Source organism: Siphateles boraxobius, unplaced genomic scaffold (assembly GCF_051911475.1).
Source record: "Siphateles boraxobius isolate OS27281-9 unplaced genomic scaffold, OSU_SipBor_1 77, whole genome shotgun sequence".
Classification (NCBI taxonomy): Eukaryota; Metazoa; Chordata; class Actinopteri; order Cypriniformes; family Leuciscidae; genus Siphateles; species Siphateles boraxobius.
The window spans coordinates 14,472,343-14,499,299 of NW_027509205.1; the positions used below are offsets into that span (position 1 = coordinate 14,472,343).

General features: G+C 39.1%; 1 protein-coding gene across 1 annotated transcript in view; it reads right to left on the reverse strand.

Moving 5' to 3' along the window:
• The window catches only part of plxna2 (plexin A2), a 225,524-nt gene that overhangs the window by 79,994 nt on the left and 118,573 nt on the right, over positions 1–26,957 (reverse strand). The window contains exons 5-6 of the mRNA XM_077218389.1: positions 11,770–11,870; positions 924–1,047 (exon numbers count right to left, since the gene is read on the reverse strand). Of these exons, the coding sequence (XP_077074504.1) occupies positions 924–1,047; positions 11,770–11,870 (225 nt within the window). The remainder of the gene's footprint in view (positions 1–923; positions 1,048–11,769; positions 11,871–26,957) is intronic.

Here is a 26,957-nt window from a genome sequence, read left to right on the forward strand (position 1 = left end):
CTACAGATTTGCTAATTAGCCATCTTTTTATTCGTTGTAGATACACAGACTGTACTCAAACATCGAGACGAAACATTGTTTGCGGTAAGCATGATCTATAAAGCATTGTCTGACCATAACAACATGGACGAGGCATGATTGGAGTCTCTATGTTTTGCCTTTGCACCTTTCATTGCAGGTTAGCTTTTTCTCATTTCTCTTCGTGGCTGCTGATGTGCAGGGAGGGATAATTGTTGCTAGCATTTCTAATAAAGGTGATTTGATTGTTTTTGGTGCTTTTCATACTTCTCTAGCGCCCGTGCGGATGGGTTTGTTGTCATGGTTTCCCTTCATTGTGCGACGGGCAGAGCAGCGGTGACCCTGTTGTCATGTTGTCGAGCGCTACGGCACGACAGAAATATCTAATTTAGAGGCGGACACCTCATTATCTTAATCAGGTAGCTGTGATACAGGAACTCTATCAATTATCTGGACATCACAATTTTTTTCCCTGGCTTCCTAGGGAAGTTTAACCAAGGTGAATATCTTCATACTTGCTTGTATGCCTGAGATGCCTGTACTTTTTAGCGTGAATAAAAACAATCCATGAGGGTATAAAATAATGACAAAAAGCCCTGAATAGATATCTTTGTCTCCTTGAACGCAACTCCTACTTTGGCCCACATGCTTATTTGGCATCTCACCCACACATATATTTTTCCCAAAGGGCTCTGTTCCCAGATATCTGGCTCTCCGAGCCCTCCCACACAGACCACGCTTTGCAAACCCAAAACTGTTTATCTAGACATCGCACTGAAAACTAATTCATGCTAATTTTTCTTGCTAGAAGGAATGCATCCTCCTTTATTTCAGTAAATATCACCTCTAGTTTGTGTGTGTGTTCTCGTGAGTAAAGATTATAAATGGTTTGTGAGGTGTCTCACCGGTACGCTGGGTTCAGACACAGCGATGCTGTCCGGGTACACGGTGGCTTTCACACACTGACTCAGCGTGGCGGCGAAACGGTACGGCTCATTTGCCCGCTCGCAACGATCCCTTTGAGAACACCTATATGAGAAAGAGAGAGAAAGAGAGAGAGAGCAGTAGTTAGTTGGGGAATTTTTTTGACAAGCAAAAATATTTACATTTATAAATCTGCCAGACTCTACAGTGAATTCAGAACAAGCATATTCATCAGCATGTGTGTTCCCCGGGAATCACTGCAAGCACCATACACATACCATACAAAATAAAGGTTCTTTATTGCCCTATATTGAATTCCGTAAAAGGTTCTTTATAGTGGAAAAAGGTTATTTAGATTATTAAAATTTTAAACATACTAAGAAAAACGTGGTTCTTTTAAGAAATGTTCACTGAAAAATGATTTGGTCTACAAAAAATGGTTACCCTTTTGGAACTTTTATTTTTAAAAGTAGGAAGATAACTCTTCTCTAACCACATTAAGTTCTGGGTAAAACAAACCAATAAACAAAATCCTATATATATATATATATATATATATATATATATATATATATATATATTATATATATATATATATATATATATATATATATATATATATATATGTATATATGTTTAAGGAATATCCTAGGAATATCCACTTGACAACTGAAATTCTGTGATCATTTACTCTCCTTCATGCCAAATAAAGACATGTTTATTTCTAAAGTACATTTAAAAAGAGCTGTACAATTACATAAAACAAATAACTACTACTAATAATCACTCTCTCACTTTTTTTTTCATTTTCAAAGTAGCCTTTGGCTATATTCCAAGTCTTTTGATGCTGAAAAGTAAAAAATGTGTAAAAAGGCAAAAATTGAAGTAATTTTTTGCTGAAAGGCTTGTCCTCTGCCAAAGTTCTCAAGTCTCTATAAATTCAAGAATGATGACACGAGACGAATTAAGTTAATGAAGTTAAATCTGGTACAACGACTGAGCATAGATGAGACTTCAGAACTATAAAGGAAAAAAAGATAATTAAAAAATATATGTTTTGCAGTTCGACAGTCCCCATTATGAAAAAGAGCACTCTGGACATTCTCAATGTCTTCGTTTGTGTTCCTTTGGAATAACATGAGGTTGGGTAAAAGATCTGTAACTTCCATAACTTTCTTCTCAAATTTTCATTTCCACTACATTTTACAGTTCAAAAGCTTTGCTTTTAATGTTTTTGAAAGTAGTCTCTTATGCTTACCAAGGCTGCAAGTAATATTGTGAAATATTATAATTTAAAATAACTTTTATTTTAATATTTTTAAAATGTAATTTATTTCTGTGATGGCAAAGCAGAATTTTCAGCACTTAATACTCCAGTCTTTAGCGTCACATGATTCTTCATAAATCATTCTAATATGCTAATTTGCTGCTCAAGAAACATTTCAAACTATCATCAATGTTGACAATGCTAAATAATGTTAAATTATCATTAATGTTGATAATGTTAAATAATGTTAAATTATTATCAACGCTGATAATGAGTAAACCGTAATACTTTTTTTAAAGGATTATTTGATACTAAAATATATGGAAAGTTCAAGTGAACAGCATCCATTACTATCAATTTTGATTAATTTAATGCACCCTTCCTGCAACCCCCATCCGCCCCCCGCCCCCCCCGCCTACATTCCGCACAGTCTACATGAGCATCTGCTGCCTTCAGCTGCTGTCCTTGGTGCTGAACACTTCCATACCATCATTTTCCCTTGGAAGAGCAATCAGTAACATCGAATTCCAGATGTGTAAAGCTGTCATTACTGTCACAAGCCAACAATATTCATGTACGTGTACAATTCCAGAATATATCCTCTTATTCCTCTCAAAGTATTTTTTACTTGACCAAAGGCACTGATGGACAAGAAAATGCTTTTTTTTCTGCTAAATGACCATTTTGTTCATTTGTGTTGCATTTACACATATACTGGCTCACAAAAAGAAACTACTACAGTTGATTCATCCTACTGATATACATCTTACTGTACTTTGCGAATCTGAGGGTTGTTATTTTTACTTTTCACACTATATTCATTCAGCCTGACACTTGCTTTTGACTCAGCCTCCGTCTCTCTTTGCTCCTCTATCTCTAACAAAGAGCGTGTAGGCTTGCAATTTGCTGTGTCTTTTTCAACATGCCTAATGTCCCGGGGGGTGGGGGGGGGGGGCTAGATGACACTTAATGTGCTTTCAGATGTCCGGGGCTGCTTCTGCATTCTTCGCTGTCTGAAAATGTGGGTGTGTGTTTGTCTCCACATCTTTCAAAGCCGCCAAATCAAGGAGCCGGGTTTGATTTTGGAGGAGGAGGTAGGTGTACTCGGGATGCTGCGTTGCCATGGCACCAGGAGATGGCCATTATAATGTGAGTATATATGTAAGTGTGTATACTTTATGGGCAAGCTCTTCTCTCTCTTTGATTAAATGAAGTGTGTTTCCCCTGTACACATTTTGTCTCCAAAGGGGTTAATTCTCTCTCTCTCTCTCTCTCTCTCTCTCTCTCTCTCTCTCTCTCTCTCTCTCTCTCTCTCTCTCTCTCTCACACACACACACACACTCTCTCACTCTCTCACACACACACACACACTCTCTCACACACACTCACACACACACACACACACACACACACACACACACACACACACACACACACACACACACACACACACACACACACATACACACACACACACACACGTCAAAGAAAACTCCTAAACACACAAGATGCACATACAATATGATTGTCAAAGTTTCTTGCACCAAAGGTTATTTAGTTTTGCTTGTCCATTTTCCACCTTCTGTCTGTCCCTTAGAATTAAAGTTTTTTTTAGCTACTGTACCTTTAATATGCAAATGAGCTCTGCTATGATTTGCTAAACTCTGAAGATTGATTTGAGAAAACTACTGACATACTGCTGTTAATTATAAATAAACATTGATTATAGCATTTAAATATAGCAGTGTGCGTGACAAGCTTTTAGATTTATGAATGACCTGTTTTCAGTGTGTGTGTAAGATATATATATATATATAGAGAGAGAGATAGAGAGAGAGAGAGAGAGAGAGAGACAGAGACAAAGGAAGGTAATGGTAGTGGTGGGTTAACCTTTGGGTTTTTCTCTACCGCCTGCTTTTAGCCCTGTGCACCAGACAGGCAATTACAGCGTCTTTTCTCCTCCTTACACACTCAACACACACACTCAGCCCTGACGTGAGGAGACAGGCGACAGGAGAAAATTTTCCTGTCTTCTTACCAGCGTCTCCAAAACATCCCGCGAGGTGTGTGGCGAGACACCCGATTGAGCAAACCCTCCGAGGGAGGAGAAGAGGAGACGTCTTACAGAGAAATAAAAGTCCCCCTTTTTTAAATAAAGCTGAGAAGAAAGCTGTGGGAGTGATGTGAACTTCTCCCTGGGAGGACTTACAGTACATGAGACAAAATGAGAAGAAAGGGAGATTTAAAAAAGAAAAAGAGAGGCGAGATGAGAAGAGAAGAGAAGAGGGAACAAGGAAAACGAGTAGAGAGGCGAGAAGAGAAGAGAGGGAACAAGGAAAAACAAGTAGAGAGGTGAGAAGAGAAGAGAGGGAATAAGGAAAAACAAGTAGAGAGGCGAGATGAGAAGAGAAGAGAAGACGAGAAGAGAAGAGAAGAGAAGAGAAGAGAGGGAACAAGACAAGTAGAGAGGCGAGATGAGAAGAGAAGAGAAGAGACGGAACAAGGAAAAACAAGTAGAGAGGCGAGAAGAGAAGAGAAGAGAGGGAACAAGGCAAGACTAGTCGAGAGGCGAGATGAGATGAGAAGAGAAGAGAAGAGAAGAGAGGGAACAAGGAAAAACAAGTAGAGAGGCGAGAAGAGAAGAGAAGAGAAGAGAAGAGAAGAGAAGAGAAGAGAAGAGAAGAGAAGAGAGGGAACAAGGCAAGACAAGTAGAGAGGCCGAGATGAGAAGAGAAGAGAACAGAGGGAACAAGGAAAAACAAGTAGAGAGGCGAGAAGAGAAGAGAAGAGAAGAGAAGAGAAGAGAAGAGAAGAGAAGAGAAGAGAAGAGAAGAGAAGAGAGGGAACAAGGAAAAACAAGTAGAGAGGCGAGATGAGAAGAGAACAGAGGGAACAAGGAAAAACAAGTAGAGAGGCGAGAAGAGAAGAGAAGAGAGGGAACAAGGAAAAACAAGTAGAGAGGCGAGAAGAGAAGAGAAGAGAGGGAACAAAGCAAGACAAGTAGAGAGGCGAGATGAGAAGAGAAGAGAAGAGGGGGAACAAGGCAAGACAAGTAGAGAGGCGAGAAGAGAAGAGAGGGAACAAAGCAAGACAAGTAGAGAGGCGAGATGAGAAGAGAAGAGAAGAGAAGAGAAGAGAAGAGAAGAGAGGGAACAAGGAAAACAAGTAGAGAGGCGAGAAGAGAAGAGAGGGAACAAGGCAAGACAAGTAGAGAGGCGAGAAGAGAAGAGAAGAGAAGAGAAGAGAAGAGAAGAGAAGAGAAGAGAAGAGAAGAGAAGAGAAGAGAGGGAACAAGGAAAAACAAGTAGAGAGGCGAGATGAGAAGAGAAGAGAAGAGAGGGAACAAAGCAAGACAAGTAGAGAGGCGAGATGAGAAGAGAAGAGAAGAGAAGAGGGGGAACAAGGCAAGACAAGTAGAGAGGCGAGAAGAGAAGAGAAGAGAGGGAACAAAGCAAGACAAGTAGAGAGGCGAGATGAGAAGAGAAGAGAAGAGAGGGAACAAGGAAAACAAGTAGAGAGGCGAGAAGAGAAGAGAAGAGAGGGAACAAGGCAAGACAAGTAGAGAGGCGAGAAGAGAAGAGAAGAGAAGAGAAGAGAGGGAACAAGGAAAAACAAGTAGAGAGGCGAGATGAGAAGAGAAGAGAGGGAACAAAGCAAGACAAGTAGAGAGGCGAGATGAGAAGAGAAGAGAAGAGGGGGAACAAGGCAAGACAAGTAGAGAGGCGAGAAGAGAAGAGAAGAGAGGGAACAAAGCAAGACAAGTAGAGAGGCGAGAAGAGAAGAGAAGAGAAGAGAAGAGAAGAGAAGAGAAGAGAAGAGAAGAGAAGAGAAGAGAAGAGAAGAGAAGAGAGGGAACAAGGAAAAACAAGTAGAGAGGCGAGATGAGAAGAGATGAGAAGAGAAGAGAAGAGAAGAGAAGAGAAGAGAAGAGAAGAGAGGGAACAAGGAAAAACAAGTTGAGAGGCGAGAAGAGAAGAGAAGAGAAGAGAGGGAACAAGGAAAAACTAGTTGAGAGGCGAGAAGAGAAGAGAAGAGAAGAGAAGAGAGGGAACAAGGCAAGACAAGTAGAGAGGCGAGATGAGAAGAGAAGAGAACAGAGGGAACAAGGAAAAACAAGTAGAGAGGCGAGAAGAGAAGAGAAGAGAAGAGAGGGAACAAGGAAAAACAAGTAGAGAGGCGAGATGAGAAGAGAACAGAGGGAACAAGGAAAAACAAGTAGAGAGGTGAGATGAGAAGAGAAGAGAAGAGAAGAGAAGAGAGGGAACAAGGAAAAACAAGTAGAGAGGTGAGATGAGAAGAGAAGAGATGAGAACAGAAGAGAGGGAACAAGGAAAAACAAGTAGAGAGGCGAGATGAGAAGAGAAGAGAAGAGAAGAGAAGAGAAGAGAAGAGAAGAGAGGGAACAAGGAAAAACAAGTAGAGAGGTGAGATGAGAAGAGAAGAGCCCTAAACCCAACATCCATTAAAATCAACGTCTCTTCTCCGTATTGCCCCAGTACGTGTCCAACAGGTGAAATAATTCACTCATAAACAGCCTGTGAGTGTGAATCTGCTTCCACCCCTCCAGATCAATATGTAATTAGGAACTAATTTAGCTGAGCATCAATCCCATATAACACAAACTTACACCAACACCATCCAAGTTCAATACTGAGAGCGAGGAGTAAACGTCTTGGCTCTGTAATGAGCAGCGTATGACTGTAATAACCATAATAACGCTGCTTGAATGAGCATTAAACCAACTACACGCAATCCTTCTGAACGTGTTCAGATGTCAATGATGTTTAATTGATCCAATGTTGTTGTAATGTTGAGTTGTGTTATTGCTGATGCCCAAAGATTTTCATGGACTGTGTTGTGACTGTACTCCTCTATATCAGTCTAAAAGTGAGACGCCGACAGGTCAATGCTTTATGAAATGATCATGATCCTTCAGCCTGCGTCTTAATTTCGTTTTTTTATTTATTTATTAAATTGTGAATTTCTTTACCATTTAAATTTTTAAGAAATAATGTATACATTAAATTATAAGTTAAAACATGAGTGATTACATTTAATAAAAATGATTTTCATAATTATACAAGAGGAATTTCTATCCAATTAAATATATTTAAAAAAAAATTCCATAAAATTTAATTTGATTAATTTCCATGACTTTTCCAGACATTACTTCAGGTTCATTCGTCACATGCACTGCATCGTGGGATACAACATCTCACACATCGTGCTCTGTGCTTTCGATGCATACAGAAAATTGACATACTGTGCACAGTATACAGTACATACAGCAGAAATAGAATGAGTAGTATGCCAGTTCAGCATATCAAGGATGGCCATGGGTGTACATCAGAGAGAGAGAGAGAGAGAGAGAGAGAGAGAGAGAGAGAGAGAGAGAGAGAGAGAGAGAGAGAGAGAGAGAGAGAGAGAGAGAGAGAGAGAGTGTTTCCCCAGAGCACGGATCAAATGCTGACCCCTGCTGTGAAGATCGTCTCTCTCCTGGAACGCCAGCCACAGCCATGCAAACAAGGCCCAAGCCGAGAGCTCACACACACACACACACACACACACACACACACACACACACACACACACACACACACACACACACACACACACACACACACACACACACACACACACACACACACACACACACACACCCACACACCCACACACCCACACACACACACTGCAGACACTCATGTATTGCATAATGTTAAAAACGCTTACATTCTGCCCTTAAACATTGATCAGTGCTGGATTTCCCCAGCTCCTATAATGAGTTAAATCCTAAAAGCGATTATGGATCCGTAGGAATGATCTCCGCTGAGCAACTGTTGGATCACTGATATTAAAACAGCTTTTGACCTCAAAGGAGTTCAGCCAATCAGATCATCTCCAGGATTAGTGTTCTCCATGGAGATTAGTCCTCCTAAATCCTCCTAGACTCTCGCTCCTCTTTTTTTAGGTCCCCTCCCAGTTTCAGGGTCCTGTACGGAGTCAAACTGGGCCATGAGAGACGTCTCTGGGTCTAATAGCATTGCTGGATAGACCGATTTCAGACAGATGCCGTTTGACTTAATAGTCTAAACACCAGCAGAATTAGTGATTCCTCATAATATGCTGAAAAACACTCTTGCTTTCATTTTTACTTTTTTCAATCACATGGCGCCACAGCAGCTGCTGATAATTAGAGGGACTTTGGCAAATTGCACTATTCTGAACTGAGGTGTGAATACAGACCATCTCTCCTACTAGGAGCAGAATAATGCTACTCTACAAAAATAGACTTTTTTACAGTAAAAATTCTTGAAACAAGATCGAACGTACAGAAGCAACACAATAAACAAAGAAGCAACCGTTCAAAAGCTTGGACACAACCGGAATGAAATCAATACGATTGATGAATCCGAACACGGTGTTTACATGAACTATAAATAAAGTAATCGGGTTGATGTGCGCGTTTATATGTCACAAGATTCAAATCGGAATTGATTTTTTGGCATGCGCACACTGCACGAATATGCCGCTGTTCGCGCATAACTATTCTCCTTTATTGGTTCTTTATTTTTTTTAAACAGCAGACTTAATATTTATCCGTCTCTGGTCATGATTTGGAGACGATGAGCATGAACCGTTTTGCCGTGCTGCTATTGATCACGCAGTAAAACCACGCGCCCAAAACCTGTCGTCCATGGATGATAATCTAAAACAAGCACTGGTGGGACGTTGTCCTGCTCCACTTCACAGACGCTGAGTGAAATGAGAATTTTTTAATGACGGAACACACATTTATATTCACTTTATTCAACAGGAAGAACAGCTTGTTCCACGTGTCATACGTCATTACGCTATTTCAACGTCATTGCACATGCGCAGTCCTTTAAGTTTCGGTTTTCAATCCGATCAAGTGTTTACATGTTCTCTCGATCGGATTACAAAAGGAGTAAACCACCCCTTTCAATCCGATCGAAATTTCAATCGGATCGAGCTCAATCGGATCAATTAAGGTGTTTACATGAAGGTTTTTTAGTCCGATTGAGCCGTCAATCCGATTATAAGTGTCCATGTAAACGCAGCTATTGATAATGTCACAGAATATTCTTTAAAAAAATGCTGCTCTGTTTAACTTTCTATTCATCAAAGAATCCTAAAAAAATGGTTTCTACAAAGACTATTAAGTGTTTTCAACATTTATAATAAAAATAAATGTTTCTTGAGCAGCAAATCAGAATATTATAATGATTTCTGAAGGATCATGTGACACTGAAGACTGGAGTAATGATGCTGAAAATTCAGATTTGCCATCACAGGATTAAATGACATTTTATATAAGATATACTCAAATAGTAAACCGTTAATTTACATTACAATAATCTGCTCTAGTGCTTTAATAAATTTAATAAGACCCCCGAAGCCAATGTGTTGATCCGTGGAAACTTAAATGTCCCATCAAGATTTCTTATCTAATCTCCAAAGACCCATATAGCACCTTCAAGAATCACACACACACACACACACACACACACACACACACACACACACACACACACACACACACACACACACACACACACACACACACACACACACACACACACACAAATGCTTCTTGATTTAAAAAGGTATCTAATGATAAACCTGCGCTCCAGATAACTATTTGAAAACCTTTAGTACTGTATGTGCAAAGGAGGAGAAAAACAGTACAGAGGAGGAGAGGCATAAAGACTAATGAAAGCATGGTAGTAGTTGTCAGCAATCTCTCTCTCTCTCTCTCTCTCTCTCTCTCTCTCTCTCTCTCTCTCTCTCTCTCTCTCTCTCTCTCTCTCTGTCTCTCTGTCTGCCGCTTTATCAGATGTGGAAGGACGGAATCCATAGGGGCCGTGAGGAGTGAGAAATGAGCAAATATGTGTGTGGAGCTGGAATTATAGCGAGCAGGAGAGAGAGATGTTAATTTCATTAAGAGAATACTGACTGTGAAAAAGCACTCGCTGTAGGGGAATACTAGCACATATCGAGAGAGAAAATGAGAGGATCTGAAATATATCATGGTACTGAATAATTACCATACCAATACACCAAATTTGTTTCTAAAAAAAAGCAACAAAAAATAGCAATCAAAATATCCTATTTAAAATGTATTATATATATATATATATATATATATATATATATATATATATATATATATATATATAATATGCTACAAAAAATAAAAATAATTAATATTTTACATAATTTTAAAATTAATATTAAATAATTTTTGTAGCATTAAATTAAAATACTTAAAAAATAATATATAATATTTTAGGGGGGTCATGACATGGGATATTTTGTAGGTTGATGACAAACAAATACACAAATGTTTTGACACATAAGATGTCTTTGTGACGTCACACGGACAAATACAAGACTGAAAGGAACGTTCGCTTTGGTGCGTCCTGTTTAAACAGCTCATTTCTCTAGAGACTTCAGAAGGATAGAGGGTCGCGTCCGAGGATTGTATGTTTGTTTGGAGAATTTGACTGCAGATTGTTTTGTAAATGAGGCACAGTGTAATATAGAGTTTGGAAAAAACGTTGTTGCCGGATGAAGCAGCCAACTATATTGGATCTGATAGCAGCTTCATCGCAAATAGTAAGTAAGTCAGTTAATGACAATTTATATTTATAATGTTTTCAAAACACTCACATGCAACAGTGAGTGGGCGTAGATATGGTTTCCTATGCAATAATGTTAGCCAATCGTAACAGTGTCTGTTTACTGACATGCCTTAAAGGAGCCCCCTTTAAAAACTGATCATTTCAGACAGAGGGTCAGAATGAGGGATGGAGACATTTTTTTTTTTCACATATACATTTGTTTTTTTTCTGCAAAAACGTAATTAACAACAAGTGAACCTCAAGGAATATATTAAAATCATTTTTAAAATCCAGGTCATAACCACTTTAAAAATGCCAATGCCAAGGTACAGTAGAAACATGATACTTTCAGTAGTTTTTGCAGGTAAACTAATAAATACAAAAGCTTGTCTGCACAACACAGCAGGTATGTTTGAGATTCCAATGGTGTCTGTATGACATGAGCTTTAATACAGCAGAAAGCCCCAGAGGACTGATGGAGGAATGTAATCCTGCCGTGCTGACGGCACGCTGCGACGAAAAAAAAAAAAAAACAGGCAATGCTGAACGGAGAGGCACAAATACGGCCGTCATTACGGTAATGATGGCAGCGGAGGGTTTACACAACAGCACAAAACCACTAAAAGATGACAAACTCTGTGCTGTCGGCTGTATGTTGTTCTAGCAACATTCAATACAATATTTTAAAGCACAAAAGCATCTGAGGATTCAGCATTGAGAGATAGACACATATGGATGCAATTGCACTAGTCCACCACCAGAGGGCAAACAACCTCTGTGCCATATGAGAATGATCCCTCTGATCTTTCCTAGACTTTTCAGAATTTATTTCAATAGTTATGGAGATTTTAGTCTTCAAATACAAAAAAAAACATTGCTTTACCACTAACTGTGTGTAAATATAAAGAGGGAACTTACATGTTATGCAGCACACACCAGCCACAGTGAGGATCTCCTGAGCTCAGACACTCTCCACATGTGCCGTACTGCTCACACGACTCGATCGGCACCCGTGTAACCTAAACAACAAAGAAAATAAGGTTTTGAAAGAAAGAACAAACGGAGCATATTCATTCAATACAAGCTCTTTCAGTCCATTCGATGGATATATGATATTGAAGTAACATTTGAAGTCATCGATTCTCAACCCATTTTATTTTGAGACTATGGTGGACATGGAAGAGGAGGGAAAAGTGAGGCAGGAAAGAGAAGAATCCAGATTAATGTGAACAGCATGAAACCGTCACCACATTTACTCCCAGAGGAACATTTGGTTGATCGGATGTTGCTCTTTCATACACACTAGAGTTTTAAGTTACGCAATTATGTATTAACATCTCTCAGATGTTTCTTCTATAAGTCTTTAGGAGCAATAAAAATAGGCAAGTTAAATGATGTTGCCCAGATAATAATGGACCTGGAAGAAAATGAGAAATATTCCAGTTCTTAAAGAGATTAACAATGTTTTATTGCAGATTTTGCTATCATGGCAAATGTGAGAACATTTTAACCACAAGGTCTATTTCTTCCAAGAAGCAGAAGACTTAAAATTGAGATATCAGTTCATTACTGCCTCAGGGTTTCTATTTGATCTCCATTTCATCTCCCTGCGAGATCAAAGTGAGATCGCATTTGATATGTCTATGAAACCCAAATGGCCAGTTTTCATGTTGGTGACAGTTGTGTATGTACACAAGAACGTCTGTGTGTTAATGTATACATGTGTTTCCTTTGAAATGCACAAGTCAAAGACAAACACGATTGCGTTCGTAGGTAAAACCAGTACTGTGTGTGTGTTTATGCTAACAGAAATGGACAGAACAGAGGAACAGGACACAAACAGCTGTGCTACTGCCACTAAGAGGAATAACATCGACACACTGCTCTTCTGTATCACCCAGTGCATCTGTTCAACTAGGTATATGAACACAAACACACAAACTAGTTTGTTTTTTTCGCTACGTAGACGTAATGGTTTTTATACTGTACAAACTATATTCTTTCCCCTTACACTAACCCTACCCATCAAAGAAAACTTTCTGCATTTTTCAAAAATCATCACTTGGTATGATTTATAAGCTGTTTTCTTTGAAATTTTGTTAAACAAATAAACAAATAGAAATAATAATTTCAATAAATCACATTTTACTATCTTTGCGCGCGCGCACACACACACACACACACACACACACACACACACACACACACACACACACACACGAGGAAATATGTACTTTACGATCTATATACATAATGTTCAGTGTAACACTGTGTAAACTGCTTGTAATTGATACATTTCACAATACAAATGTATTTACAGTTGCTATCTAAATGAGGATATTTATAGACTTCTGTTTTTAAACAGAACTATATCTAAATACTATACACTAACTCATACTGTTGTGTGCAGTCTGGAAGCGTACAGAAGATGAGGATTCTGACACAATGTTTACTTAACATAATCCAACAGGTAGCAATCCAAACAGGCAACGGCAAATATACACACATGTAGGACAAGGAACTCAGGATACAGCATGACATATATACTAAAGCAAGGTGATAAACTAGACACAGCTGAAACAAACTAAGTAATGACAGTAACCATAGAAACTAACGAGTGTCGGGAAATCTGAACAAAGTATGAAAACAAACTGAAAGTCCATGAAAACAACTGAATGGTGACACATAGCAATATGCAAACCCTAACAGAAATATTTCTACACTTGCACAATAATAATATACAACAAAAATGATAATAAATTAAAACAACAACAACAACAAAAAATATTAATTGTTTTAAATGTTGTTTAAAATAATAATAATAATAATAATAATAATAATAATAATATAAAATAAAACATTAAAATATAAAAACATTCTTTGAAACATTAAAAATAAATATTTAGTTAAATTCTAAATTTTCACAAATGAAGACACACATACTGTATACACAAATAAAAGTGATCGTATCAAGTTTGCCTCCAGAGTAAGACTCAATTCAAAGACCATTAAAAAACAAGCGTTTCACTCCTCAAAACCCAACAAGCAGCGTGTCTCTGGCAAACATTTGCTCTCATACACACACACACCTTGACAGTCAAACACACCCGTAATACCTCAGAGATGAGTGCTAACCAGATACACACTCACACATGCCCACCACAACAGACTCAAGCTTTGCTTTGCCTGCTGACCCACAATGCCCTTCTCCACTCCACTCACACAGCCTTCTGCTGCCCACTTGGCATGCTGGGATAGCGTTGCTGTGATGACCGGGCCACAGCTCTGTGATTTATGCCTGTGCCTGTAATATCTCTTTTATCTATTGATGTGTTTTCAGGGATTTGCTTTCATTGCCAGCGCTGGAGTCTGTGATGTCCTCCCTTGTCACTGAGGGGATTTTTTTAGGGTGCACCTGCATCCTATTAACACACAAACAGGACAGGAGAGTGTGAAATCATTGTGGATTTTGGGACGAATAGCATTTTTTTTCTTTATATTTTGCTTAGCAACATATCTGACTGAAATGAATGGATGGTTTTATGTGGTCAGGTGTGGTGCAGAGGAAAACCAAACCAAAGCCTCAACTTCATTCATTAATTCTAAAACAAATTTTAACATTTTATTAAGACAAATGTAATACAAGAACAAAATTTGTTTGACGAATAACACTGTGCCGGTTACTTTTCAGAATATGGGGACAGCATCAAGCTTTTCGACAGTTAGTTCTTGTGTTTTCTCTATTCTGACATTCGTGATGGGGTCAAAGGGTAGGATGAAGTGAGAGACAGTTTTAAGATGGATGAGTGGGCACACAGTGTGTGTTTAGTGAGAGGGGCGGAGAAACACGCAGGGTTCCCGCTGTGTGTGTGTGTGTGTGCTGTATGGCCGTGTTAAATGTCATTAATGTGTGAGCGGCGGGGTCTGAAGGGGGTGGCCATCCACCTGTCCCTGCGACACACAGCTCCACAACAAAGACACTCATTCAACCTCCCGCTACCAGCGTTGTTTCCACCGACACATGGCTGTGATCGCACACACATGCACAGTTGTGTTTATACATACAGTGTGACTTCATGGCAAAAACCGAGAGGTGTCCCACAAGGATCCGTCCTGTTCCCTTTTTCATTTTCACCCAGCTCCCCCTCCCTCGTTTCTCTTTATTTTTCACTCACTCGTTGCCCCAGGACAAACAGGTGGTCAAAAGTAATGAGTCCAGCACATCAGCGCTGCCGCCCAGCCTGACGACAAACAAGCCCACCAGGGGCTCCGCTCACAAAGCAACAACGGCCATAGGACGCTGGTTCAACATGGGCAATAAGTCTCAATGTTACACAACACTGACTTAGAGCCAGACCAACAATCCAACAATATTAGACTCACAGATACCAGATGATGCTGTCTTGATTCCAATGGTCACCAAATGCCTTTTCTGGAGTAACACTGAGATAGAAAACTTGATTTTTTTGTATTGTATGAAGTAAATGTAAGAAGTACAAACCCTCCACAATTCAATAGTGTTTTGAATAGCTGCCAGGGCATTACTATGCAGTTGCTAAGGTGCTCTGAGTGGTTGCTAGGGCATTTGGGGTATTTTTAAGTATTTAAAACTGCCCACCACCAAGTCTCTGATATTCAGGCCCCTGGATATGGCTTGGGTTCCTCCTTCAATGTAATTCTATGGGGGGGTTTGCACCAGTTTTATCAGTAGTCAGACAAAAAATCTAAGTCTGATTGCTTTGAAAATAAAATAAAAACTAATATAGTGAAATAAAATATTATTACAATTTAAAACAATGATTTTCTTTTTTAATATACTTTAGATCACTCTGATATGCTGATTTATTATCAATATTGGAAACAGTTGTGCATTATTTTTTTTATAACCTGTGATACTTTTTTGACAGGAATCATTGATGAATAAAAAATGGAAAAGAACAGCATTTATTTAAAATAGAAATATGTATTTTTTAAAACCCATACCCTAGAAATGGATACCCAAAACTAAAATAGATACATTTCATGAACGCCCTGTACTACAAGCATAACTGTGGTCTCATTTGAATGAAGACACTAGGCAGTTTTTTTTATCAAGTCAGAAAAATTAAGAAAAATTATAATATAGAACATGCATTGTAACGTTTTTTAGAAAATAATTCATGAAACATTTTTTGCACAATTTAACGTATTGTTTTTGTCTGTAGCACAAACAGACAAGAATGACAAGAATCCCAACCCCAAATTAAAAATGTAATCAAAACAACATTGGACCACATTGAATTTCATTGTAGACCAAACTAAATAAAAATAAAAGAGAAATATACCTTTTTCTAAATTTTATCTTTTGTGTTCCACAGAAAAAGGAACAACATGAGTGAATTATGTCAGGATTTTAAATTTTGTGAGTGAGCTATCCCTTTAACCCTAGTATGAACAATAGTACTAGTGATGCTAACCACGTAAGGAAGATCTGCAGTAGTGTCAAATGCTGACGCAGGGATCATAGAGGGGACAGCTGAACTGCAGGGTGACACAGCTGCCGCAGGTGCGCGTCCTCGTCTGCGCACTTGGCAGGACCATGTCAAAGGAGAAGATGGAGACAGCGAGACTTTCAGACAGAAAGAGTGAGAGGGATAAAGGTGTTATGGGGGTTGCGGGCAGGCAACTGGAGCAGCTGTTGACCAGCACATGCTTTAGTCAGTCAACACAGTGGGAAGCACAATGAAGCCCGTTCTCCCACTGAGAGGAGCTTGTGATTGTGTGTTTGAGTTTGAATGTTTTCTCATTAAAACTTGAGTTTAACCACAGAACATAAAAACGTGGGTTTCATTTGGATAGATTTTCACTTTGATTAGTTTGCAATAGAACAATATATAAATTTGTAAGCAAGATCATACGTTACAGATGATTTACCACAGCAAAGGGATGTTGGTAGGCATGATGCAAGCAGTGGCAACAGCAAAATGATAAAAGGCCGCAATGTTCAAAAAATGATTACATTTATTAATATTAATAACTATTTTACTGTGGTGTTAAATAGCCTTTTAGCAAATTGGCTGTTTACAGCTATTAAGCAACATAAATATCATTCTATTAAAGGTACTTATCGACATTAAAGTTGCCTTTTCTTTCTCTGATTATTTTTTGGATGACTAAAAGGCCTCTAACATGTGGTGGTGTTCAATTTATGCTTCAGTTTCTGGGTGTTTACTTGCAATTGACCTGTTGGTCAATATATATATATATATATATATATAAACTTAAAATTGCAAAAGATTATGAAAATAATTATATATATGGGAAAGCATGATGAGTTTATACAGCATTTAACTGATGTTTGTATCTGCACGTATATTGGCTATTTTACTTCAAAAGTGGCACATGCAATCCCAAAAAAGATGCCAAAAATGAGAATATTCTAAAAAATAAATAAAACGTTCAAAAAAGTGGTCTCACAACCTTAAAACAAAATCCTCGAAAAAACATTTGAATGCACCACAAACGCCATTAATCTCCACTTGCACTTGTGAACTTAAAGTATTAATGACAGCCAATTGGCTTAAAAGACAACTGTAGTTAGATTAGTGAGGAATTCTGGGTTCAGCCCAAACTCATGGTAGGACAGGGTGCGCGCCAACTCCTAATTTCCTCTTGAGCTTGGTAATTCTTCCACAGCTTAAAATGCTTCCAGGATGCTATCTGCTAATCTCTATCTGGCTTGAATACTATATTTTCCACTCGCTCTGAAGCTGGCCAAGAATCGCCTGGAGACAAGACATTTAGAAGAAAAGAAGACAGTTGGCACCGAATTCTTGTCTTATTCAAAAACAACACTCTTCCAAGTCAAGCTTGTAACCTCTAAAGAACCTCAGCTGCTGTAATCCAGACCCCAGACGTCATAATTACAGCCCAACATCTGATCTTAGACCTGTGCTTGGGATCTACGTACAGTATGAGCTATTAGTTCATTAGTTCTCTTTTCTATAGTCCTCAGAACACACTCGCTGTCACATGCACCTGTCTGACGAATGGAGAGAGCTATATAGAGTGAAAGAGAGATGAGAAGGGTCTGAGGTAAATGATTAAGAGTAGAAACATGGAGAGAAGAATGTAGAGAGGGGTTAGAAGGAGACTGAAAGTATATGAGGGTAAAGGAAATCCTGTTCTTGTTTAGCCAGACTTGATTATCAGCATACAGAACAGTCTGATCACCATTACAGCTTGTTCTGGCCAAGAACTGCTGATAGGCAGGAAAAACTGTCTGAAAAATATGCATAGTGACTTTTTTTTGGCATGATGTTATAAATTCCAATTGATTTTGGATTAAAGACAGATCAAAAATGTCTTGCAACTTATATACAAAAAAGAGAGTGTTTATTGTGGTCAGGACACGTCTGAAAGGATTATTATAATGGAAATATCTAGGATATTTTTTGTTATCTAATGTAGCCTTAATGTAGCCTTGGTGAGCATAAGATATCATTAAAAAAAAATCTTACAACCTTAAAACTTTTAATGTAGTGTAAACATCTAATGACTACAATGAAACTCTTGAATATCTCTCAATACAAAAGCCTCATTCCTGCAGCCTTGGAACTAAATATGATACTATAATACAAAATAAACACAGACTGATTAAAACCTACACACACTGACTCCTTTTTTTGTATGAAAGCTCATAATTTTGTGTGCAGTACAGAACAGAAGGTCCAAGAAGGGTGGGCTTTCCATCTGAGCTGAAACTAAAGAAATCCAGAAGCCGCTCATGTACAAATACTGTATCCAGATGTTCACATACAAACACATGCACACTCAAAAGGTTCATGAAATCCACATCGCGGTTGCCATAGAGACCAGTCCAGGCATTGACCCCCTACCCCACTCTTGGAGTGAGCAGTAAATAGCTGGTACCTCTGGGACACGCTGCCACCTACACACATACACACACTAACACATTCATTTTTAATGTGAGATACTGAGCACTGCACCCACAGCAATGAGATCCATCGATCATGTCCCCTCTGACACACACACACAGACACACACACTGCGATAATCTCACGTACACATAAATCCATTGGTGCTCATGGAAAATCAGAGAAAAACAGCATGTTCATGTGTGTATGTGTGATTCATTATCCGCCTACGTGCATAAATCATACATATTCCTTAAATACGCACAGGAAATTAACATAAACACTTTCATAATTAATTAAAGACCATGAAAAGCTTCTACAACGTTTTATTTTTATATTGACATATTTCCTTTTGAAACAGGATATTTGAGCGAGACATGTCAAATCTGATTTGACAAAATTCTGTGGAGCAGGATAACATCATCAATGTTTTTGCTCTGTATTATTACAGGACTTTGAAAGTGTAAACGTTTATTTTAAAATAAACCATTCTTTTAAATAAATGAAAACGTTATAAAGATGTATTCAATTGATCAAATGTGAGTGTAAAGACAATTCAAATGTTATAAAAGATTTCTATTGCAAATAAATGCTGCTCTTTTGAACTTTCTATTCATCAAAGATTCCCGGAAAAACAATTCTGCAAAAATATTAATAGTAGTAATAGTAATAATAGTAGCATTGTTCTCAACGTTCATAATAAATGTTTCTTGAGCAGCAACAGTATATTTGTACTGTATTTTGAACAATAAGAGACTTCTTTATATATCACAAACATAAAAAGTCTATAATTGTATCAATGTTTAGTGGTGCACTAGCATTTAGCAAGTTTCAAAGCTAACCAACATGTAATAAAAGCTATTAACTCAAATTTTGATTTCTTCATGGGGTCTTTTTACATTTAGACACTCAATGTACACAAAGTCAAGTCAAACACACACCTCAGTCTTAAGCACAAATTCTCTGGTGATAAATTCATGCTTGGCTAAGGTGAGGGCACCAACTGACTGACTCTAATCCGTCCTGCGCAATGTCTCTGTGGAGTCGAGCGGCCAACAAACTCTCAGACGTGAGACTAATCTGACCCCTCTAATCACAGCAGAGATGCCAACCAACACACACATCTGCACAGATAAACACACTAATCAATGAAGAAAGATGCTTTTTGCAGCCACATTGAGTACATGAGGGCTAACAGGGTCATGCTAAACAGCCAAACCTGCCAGACACACAATTCGTCCCAACGGCAGTCGCTTTCAGAAAGCCATATTATATATTCAGCAAACCCACTCGAACGGCAGCGCAATAAAACATTCACACGTGTGAAGTGTAAGTTACTACACACACATGCACAATTGCTTTGTTTGCACAACTCTTCCAGCCCTTTTCACTGACACCGCACTAACACTCACGAACGCATGTGTGTGTGTGTGTGTGTGTGGGTTGAAAACTCAATCAAAGCATTCTTGATTGCGCGAAGAGGCCTCTCAGCAAGACTCCAAAGTTCTGTAGGAGAAAGAAGGCATGATAGAGTGAGCCAGCGAGAGAGAGTAGAAAAGTTCATCAAAGTACATGAAGACAATGGCTAAAGCAAGCATCATTATTATCATTGCTCTTTTTTAGTGTTGATGAATGAGAATGATACTGTACCTAAAAGGTGCTCTAAGCGATGTCACGCGTTTTTTAGGCCAACATTTTTTTTGGCACATACAGCAAACATCTCCTCACTATCCGCTAGCTGCCTGTCCCCTGAACACACTGTAAAAAAAAATGCGTTCTCTGCAGACACCCCAGGCTCTATAAACGGCAACAAAAACAAACTGGGCTAACCCGCACCACGAAACATAAACAAACTGTTCCAGCAAATAACCGACAAGAAGGATTTGGGGGGTTAGTGCGTGGATGAGGAGGAGGGAGGGTCTAGCTAGCCTCCGTTTTGTTTGACAATACTTCGAACATCAACAAGAAGTGACGTCACCCAACATCGCTTAGAGCACCTTTAACTTGTATGGTTTATCAAACAGATGTGTAGGCTACTATTACTTTTCTAAGTGATTGACTTACAATTTTAACCTGGCACACAATAAAACTGACAAAGAATTTTGAGAAAAGATTCGAGAACTGAACCCATAATGTTCACATTGCTAGCAGTATACTCTACTAGCTAAGCCAATATAACAGCTAACTTTGTTAAAAGAGGGATCTACGGTATCATATCTAGGTACCAGAGCTTTTCTAAATAGAGTGCCATAGCGCCCACCCAGTTTTTAAGCAATCTTGGTTTCAGAAGTATTTTTTCCCATTTGGATTTTAAAGTCTTTAAGTGTTAGAAGCCATGAACTAAAACCAACCATGTGTCAGTGTTTGTTTGTATTTTTATTATTCACATGTCTTCCTTTTGTTCTGTTTTCTCACCACTCATTTGTTTCCATGGTTACTGTCTTTTAGTTAATCTGTATCACCTGTGTTTAGTTTATCATCGTCATCATCATCTGAACCTGACTGTTGCACTCTATAGTGCTCTACCACCTAGCAACCACTCATAATACCCTTAGCAACATGCTAAGAATCCTTCAGATTAGCATAGCAGTGCGCTAACAAGCAGCCAAAGCAATCTAGCATCATGGCTGCGAGTTCTGCGTGGACAGGCATTAACATTTTCATCAGAAAATGTAAGAAACATGTTTTACGGTTAAAATATAGACACAGCAGAATAGCACAAATGATACGGAACTATATTAAAGGCAAAAGCGCAGCATGTGTGCTCATGAGGTGACCTTTGAAATCCCTCTCCACTCAGAACTTAAATGTCATATGGACTTTTTACTGTCCGACAGAATAATACACATAAATCAAAATGAGATAACCTCACAGCTAGCTAGCTAACAATATTACACTGCAGCAGTATTAGTATTAGCTTAGCTTTAGACTATTTCCGGAACACAGCGGATTTCAAAAAGCATTAGAGAGTTGTTAGCCAAAAATCAATGGTTATTTCGAGTGATACATCCTGTCTGATTGTGTTTTAGATGAAATGTGAAGGCTCTTAACCTCCGTGTTTGAACAGAGCTTTGAGCCTCCTCAGCGAACCGTTTCTTTCCCATCAGAGCTATTTGTGTAACGGATTTGGCCTGAACGTGTAGATTTAGCTCGACTGAAGCATCTCGACGCTTTAGCACCAGAGGGGCTATGCAAGACTGCTATAAAAAGCTTCTGCAAACCTCTACCATGTTAAATCTCATTCAACGTACAGACACAACTTCTGTGAGGGATGTGTTCCTACTTTACACACATTTTGGAAAGCCGACACACGGGTCTCAGAGTAAAGCAACGTCACAGAGCTCATGCTCAGTTGCTCAGTAAAAAACCCTAAAAATATGATTTAGACAGGTTTACAACTCAGGTAACAAAATTTTCAACCTCATAACCATGAATAAAATGCTAAAGGTTTAGTTGGTTAGCATTTAGCTTACTTCAGTCACAACTTGCAATTTACACAAAACAATTTATAAAGACAAAACACTTATTAAAGGGATAGTTTATCCAGCAATTTACATTCTGTCATCATTTATCCAGCCTTATGTTGTTGAAAACCTGTATGACTTCTGTCAGAAATACAAAAATATTTTGAAGAGTTTTTGTTTATGCAGTGAAAGTCAATGGGGTCAAAAACAAAACTTTCATTGTATGAAAAAAGAAAAGAAAAAAAGACGACACTTTTTAAACAACATCTTTTCATCCCAGAAGAAAGTCACAGGTTTTTACAATAAAGAATGAGTAAATTATGACATCATTTCATTTTGGGTTGAATTATCCCATTTGCTGCATTTCATATTTTGCTAACAGCAGTTGTAAAAATTCAGATTGCACACAATAAATGTACGCACTTTCAGTGAACTGGGGTTGAGTTTACGGGAAATGCATGCAGGCTGTAAAAGCGTTAGCGAGACAGACAGCGAGAGAGACAAAGGAGGAGTGGAATAATAGAGAGATAGACTGGACCTGAGATACGGAGCTGGAAACTGCAGCCAGTCGATAGAGAGTGAGTACATCAATAATGTATGACTGAAATCCTCTCACCGGGGCCGGTGAGGAGAGGGGCCGCATGTGTGTGTGTGTGTTTGCCACATTATTCCACCATGACTCCCACAGGCATATGTACAAAATCTCTGTCAGAGCTGACAAAATAGTGATCCACACCACCTCACCTGACAACAGTAGTATCCGCATACTGTGACACTAATGAGAGGAAGGTGCACAGGCGGCCTACGTTTGCCTCTTCGTGGAGCGCAGCGCCCGGGCGCAGCTGTCGGGAGGACCTGGAGCCCCCTCTGGGAGACGCCGGTAAAGCCCTGTAACCTGTCTGTCCGTCAGCCTGTCAATTAGCCCCTGACACCTCCTCTACAATGTGCTAGGCAAGAACAGGTCTCGAACTTTCTCTAGGTAGGGGGCATTAGCTCATGGTCCTGGTCAAAACCCAACTGTCAGATAAGCTAACTGATGAGACCTACAAATGTGATTACCCTCCTCCATCTGTAACACCACATTCAGACACAGAACAATACTTTAGGAATCAAACACGTTATCTAATATCGTCACCAGTAATTTCATTGATGAGATTCCCATTGATTGTGTTGAACAAAGATGGAGAGGTTTTAATAAAACACAATAGTGGCTAGTATTAAATCCAGATCTCAGAGCACCAGTACGGTGGTCTCTAAACTGATAATTCAGTTCGAACTGACAGCAAGCAGAAGCTGAGCTACTGTCTGAGGAGTGAATAATTCAGCTGTCAAAGCTCAGAGCAACAGGCTGAGGGCCGTCTCCCTCTCTCTCTCACACACACACACACACACACACACACACACACACACACACACGTTCAAGCAGTGGTGTATAGCAGCAGGGGAGAAGATAGGGGCCTTATTGATTTCAAGAAAGCAGCCAGACAGTGGGTCGCTCTGACCCGGGGCTGCATAATAATCCAGGTTTGATTATGTGAAATTAGAGAGTGTCACAGTGTGACTGCAAGAGGGCTTCTTTTGTTACCCAAAGACAAAAGACATCAAAATTCCACACTTGATTTACGCACAAACTGTGTGTGGTGGTTTATACCCCTTTCCATGGCTCTTTGTCTGCCAATCGCCCCCCTCTTCGCATTTGTGGAAATCTCTAGCGTGTGTGTTTGTGTGTTGCATGCGTGTGTATACAGATGGCGGGTTTGGATGCACCCCACTGCTCTCTTGGCTGCTCTGCAGGCGTATGCTCAGCGTGATCGGCTGGCCAGGTTTGGGGAGAAGGGGGGAACACCATGATGGCTCAGGTGGCCCAGTCTGGTACCAGTCATATCATAAACAAGATTCTTCCATTCAGCCGCGAGCCCACTGCGGACCTGTGAAAAACCAATTTTGCAGACGCAACTGATGCCCCATCCTCCGATTCACTCAACAGATCATGAGGCGGTTTTATGATAGAGACATGTCCCGATTTCTTTCCCTCCTCCAGGACAGCCAAGGAGGAGGTAGATGAGCTCTAGCAAAGGAACCCTAAAACACCACAGCAAGAAATAATGGGCCCTCACTTTGTAGAAAAACGTGAAAGAATACACATGCGGTTCAATTCGCCTAATTTAATCCAGCCGCTCTGACAGTACCCTTCTGTAACAATGTCGAAGAGAAAGTCATGAAAATATTCCGGTAATGAGCCTTGGCTGTCTTTGGGTCTCATTTTGTACATCCAGCCAGCACAGTGAGAGGCAAATGTGGCTCATTTTTATTTGACTGGATGGATCTGCACCTGTCACCTTAAGCTTCTGGCTTATAGCTAATACAAAACGTATTTATTTACCTTATGGTTTTAGAACACGGTTTCCTTGTATTAGTTGCCTGCCATTTGCTATGCCTGTTCCATCAAAACAAACTTTAGAAACAAATTTCATTCAATTGTTTCGGGGCCCATCAAAAATGCCACTGAATATTAAAGATGTGGGGGAACCAAATTTAAAAGTTATGTAAAAATGTTAATTAAACCCCCCAAATCACTTCATCGTTACTTAATCCCTATTTTTCTCACTTTTCTCCAATAAATAATTTAATCACAAAAAAAGAGTGCAAGATTTTAAGGTCCAGATTTACTAACAGCTTGCAGCAGTGTAAATGCGTGTACACAGTTATTTTTGCGGCTGACCTTATTGCATATGTATTTGTAAGAGTTTCCATTTTCAGATGCAAAATTTATGGGGAAGAGTATATAAATGAATCACGCAACACAAATTAGCAAGGTTTTCCTTAGTCAGTTTACTGGTATTTGCGCCATTATTTAACGCCCAAACCTGACTCTAATTTGCTTTGCTCTTGGTAGATTGCATTGATCATTATGGAAATGATTGAACAAGTAACTTAGTAAAGTTACAACAAATAATGTACATGCTAAATAAATAAAATGAATGAATAAACAAATACATATATATCATCATAATCCTAATACAAATAATATTTAATGTATAAATTTATTTAATTTATTTAAAATGTATTATTAATAATAAATAAATAAATAATCATTTATAATTATTATTAATGACAACACTATATCTATCTATCTATATATATATACTTTTATATATTGAAGTGTAAAATTGTAATAATAAATAAAGGGTGTCCTTGTAATACTACCCGCACACCTAGCACAAAAGTAATCCTCAAAAATCCTTACAGGTCCAGGGCAATCTTCATTCAATCCTTTATGAAATTTCCTTCCCAACATTCATCACTGTCTCTGGCATCTATCGCCCACCAGTGTGCCTCTCGCTCCCTGTTGAGTTCTGTCAGCATTGTGCCAGCGCACCACTCGAGACTGACATCCATCACCCACTCGGCGTACGCTCGCTGCATTAGTATTATCACCCTGATGGTAATTCACGGTGCATCACACGCTCTGAACAGATATAATTGAAGACAGTGCTTCTGTCAATAACTTACACATCTAACTCTAGAGAGCAGGTCATGGAGCGGAGATGGGAAACCTGACGATGCGAAACCCAGCCTTATTAAGTGAGTCCAAGACCATATGAGTATTATTAACATATCAAAGGTTTGTACTGACATTAGAGACCGAGCATGGGTCTCAGAGTGTGTCCCTCAAGAGTAAATGACACAAACATGACGCGTGCAAGTTGCATCCATCAGTACGGCTACTAGTGCTGACAGCTCTCGCAAAATGATCTTCACAGGAGGACAGATGCAGAGCTGCTAGATTGATTCTTTTCACTGTTGGCCGGCAACATCGCGTTAGGACAGACATCAGAGCTGCTCTTCCGACACATGCGGTACCCCGAAAAGGCAGAACCTGCCACTACCGCTGAGTAACCCAGAAAAAACAATCACCTCACGCCGTGCAGGGGGTTTACAATTGCATCTGAGCCATTAGCAACCCAGACAAAGAGCATATGCAGCTCTGGCAGCGCCCGTGTTGGTGGGATGGCAAGCAGGGGTGGGCTTCACCCCGGACTCGGCCAGGACCGGCAGCTAAACCTGCAGAGGTGCTCAGGAGGGGAAGTGCTCGATCTACAGGGGGCTTCATTTACTGCCTCTCGCCACAAAACAAGAGGAGGAGTGCTGGGCCCACTGTGACATTCAGCAGGGATACATTGACAGGATCTGTCTGGAAGCACGCAGACACATTATTGGCTGGCACAGCCTGAGACTCCACTCAAATTTGGGCAGATGTAATCGATAAAAGAAGGACAGGGGTTTTGTTATTCCGGTATCTCTAAAGCCAAGGCTTTAAAAAGCTTGGACTCGATTAATGAGAAGTATCTCGGAATCGCTGCCAGACACCAGATCAAGCCAAATGAGGATGGAAATACAAAGAACCTGTTTTGAAAGAGACATGGAAATGGTGAAGTCAATAGCCTCTGCAACATAACAAGTCCATTATTAGTTAGCCAAAATACTAACAAACCTATTATCCTGATAGCCAACACATTTATTATCCTCACAAAGAGAGATTTAGCTAAAGATATATATATATATATATATATATATATATATATATATATATATATATATATATATATATATATATATATATATATATATATATATATATTTATATATACTTGAAATGCATTAGCAATACAAAGAGGGATATATAGAAATCAGTCATAAATATATATACCATCTTCTAAAATAA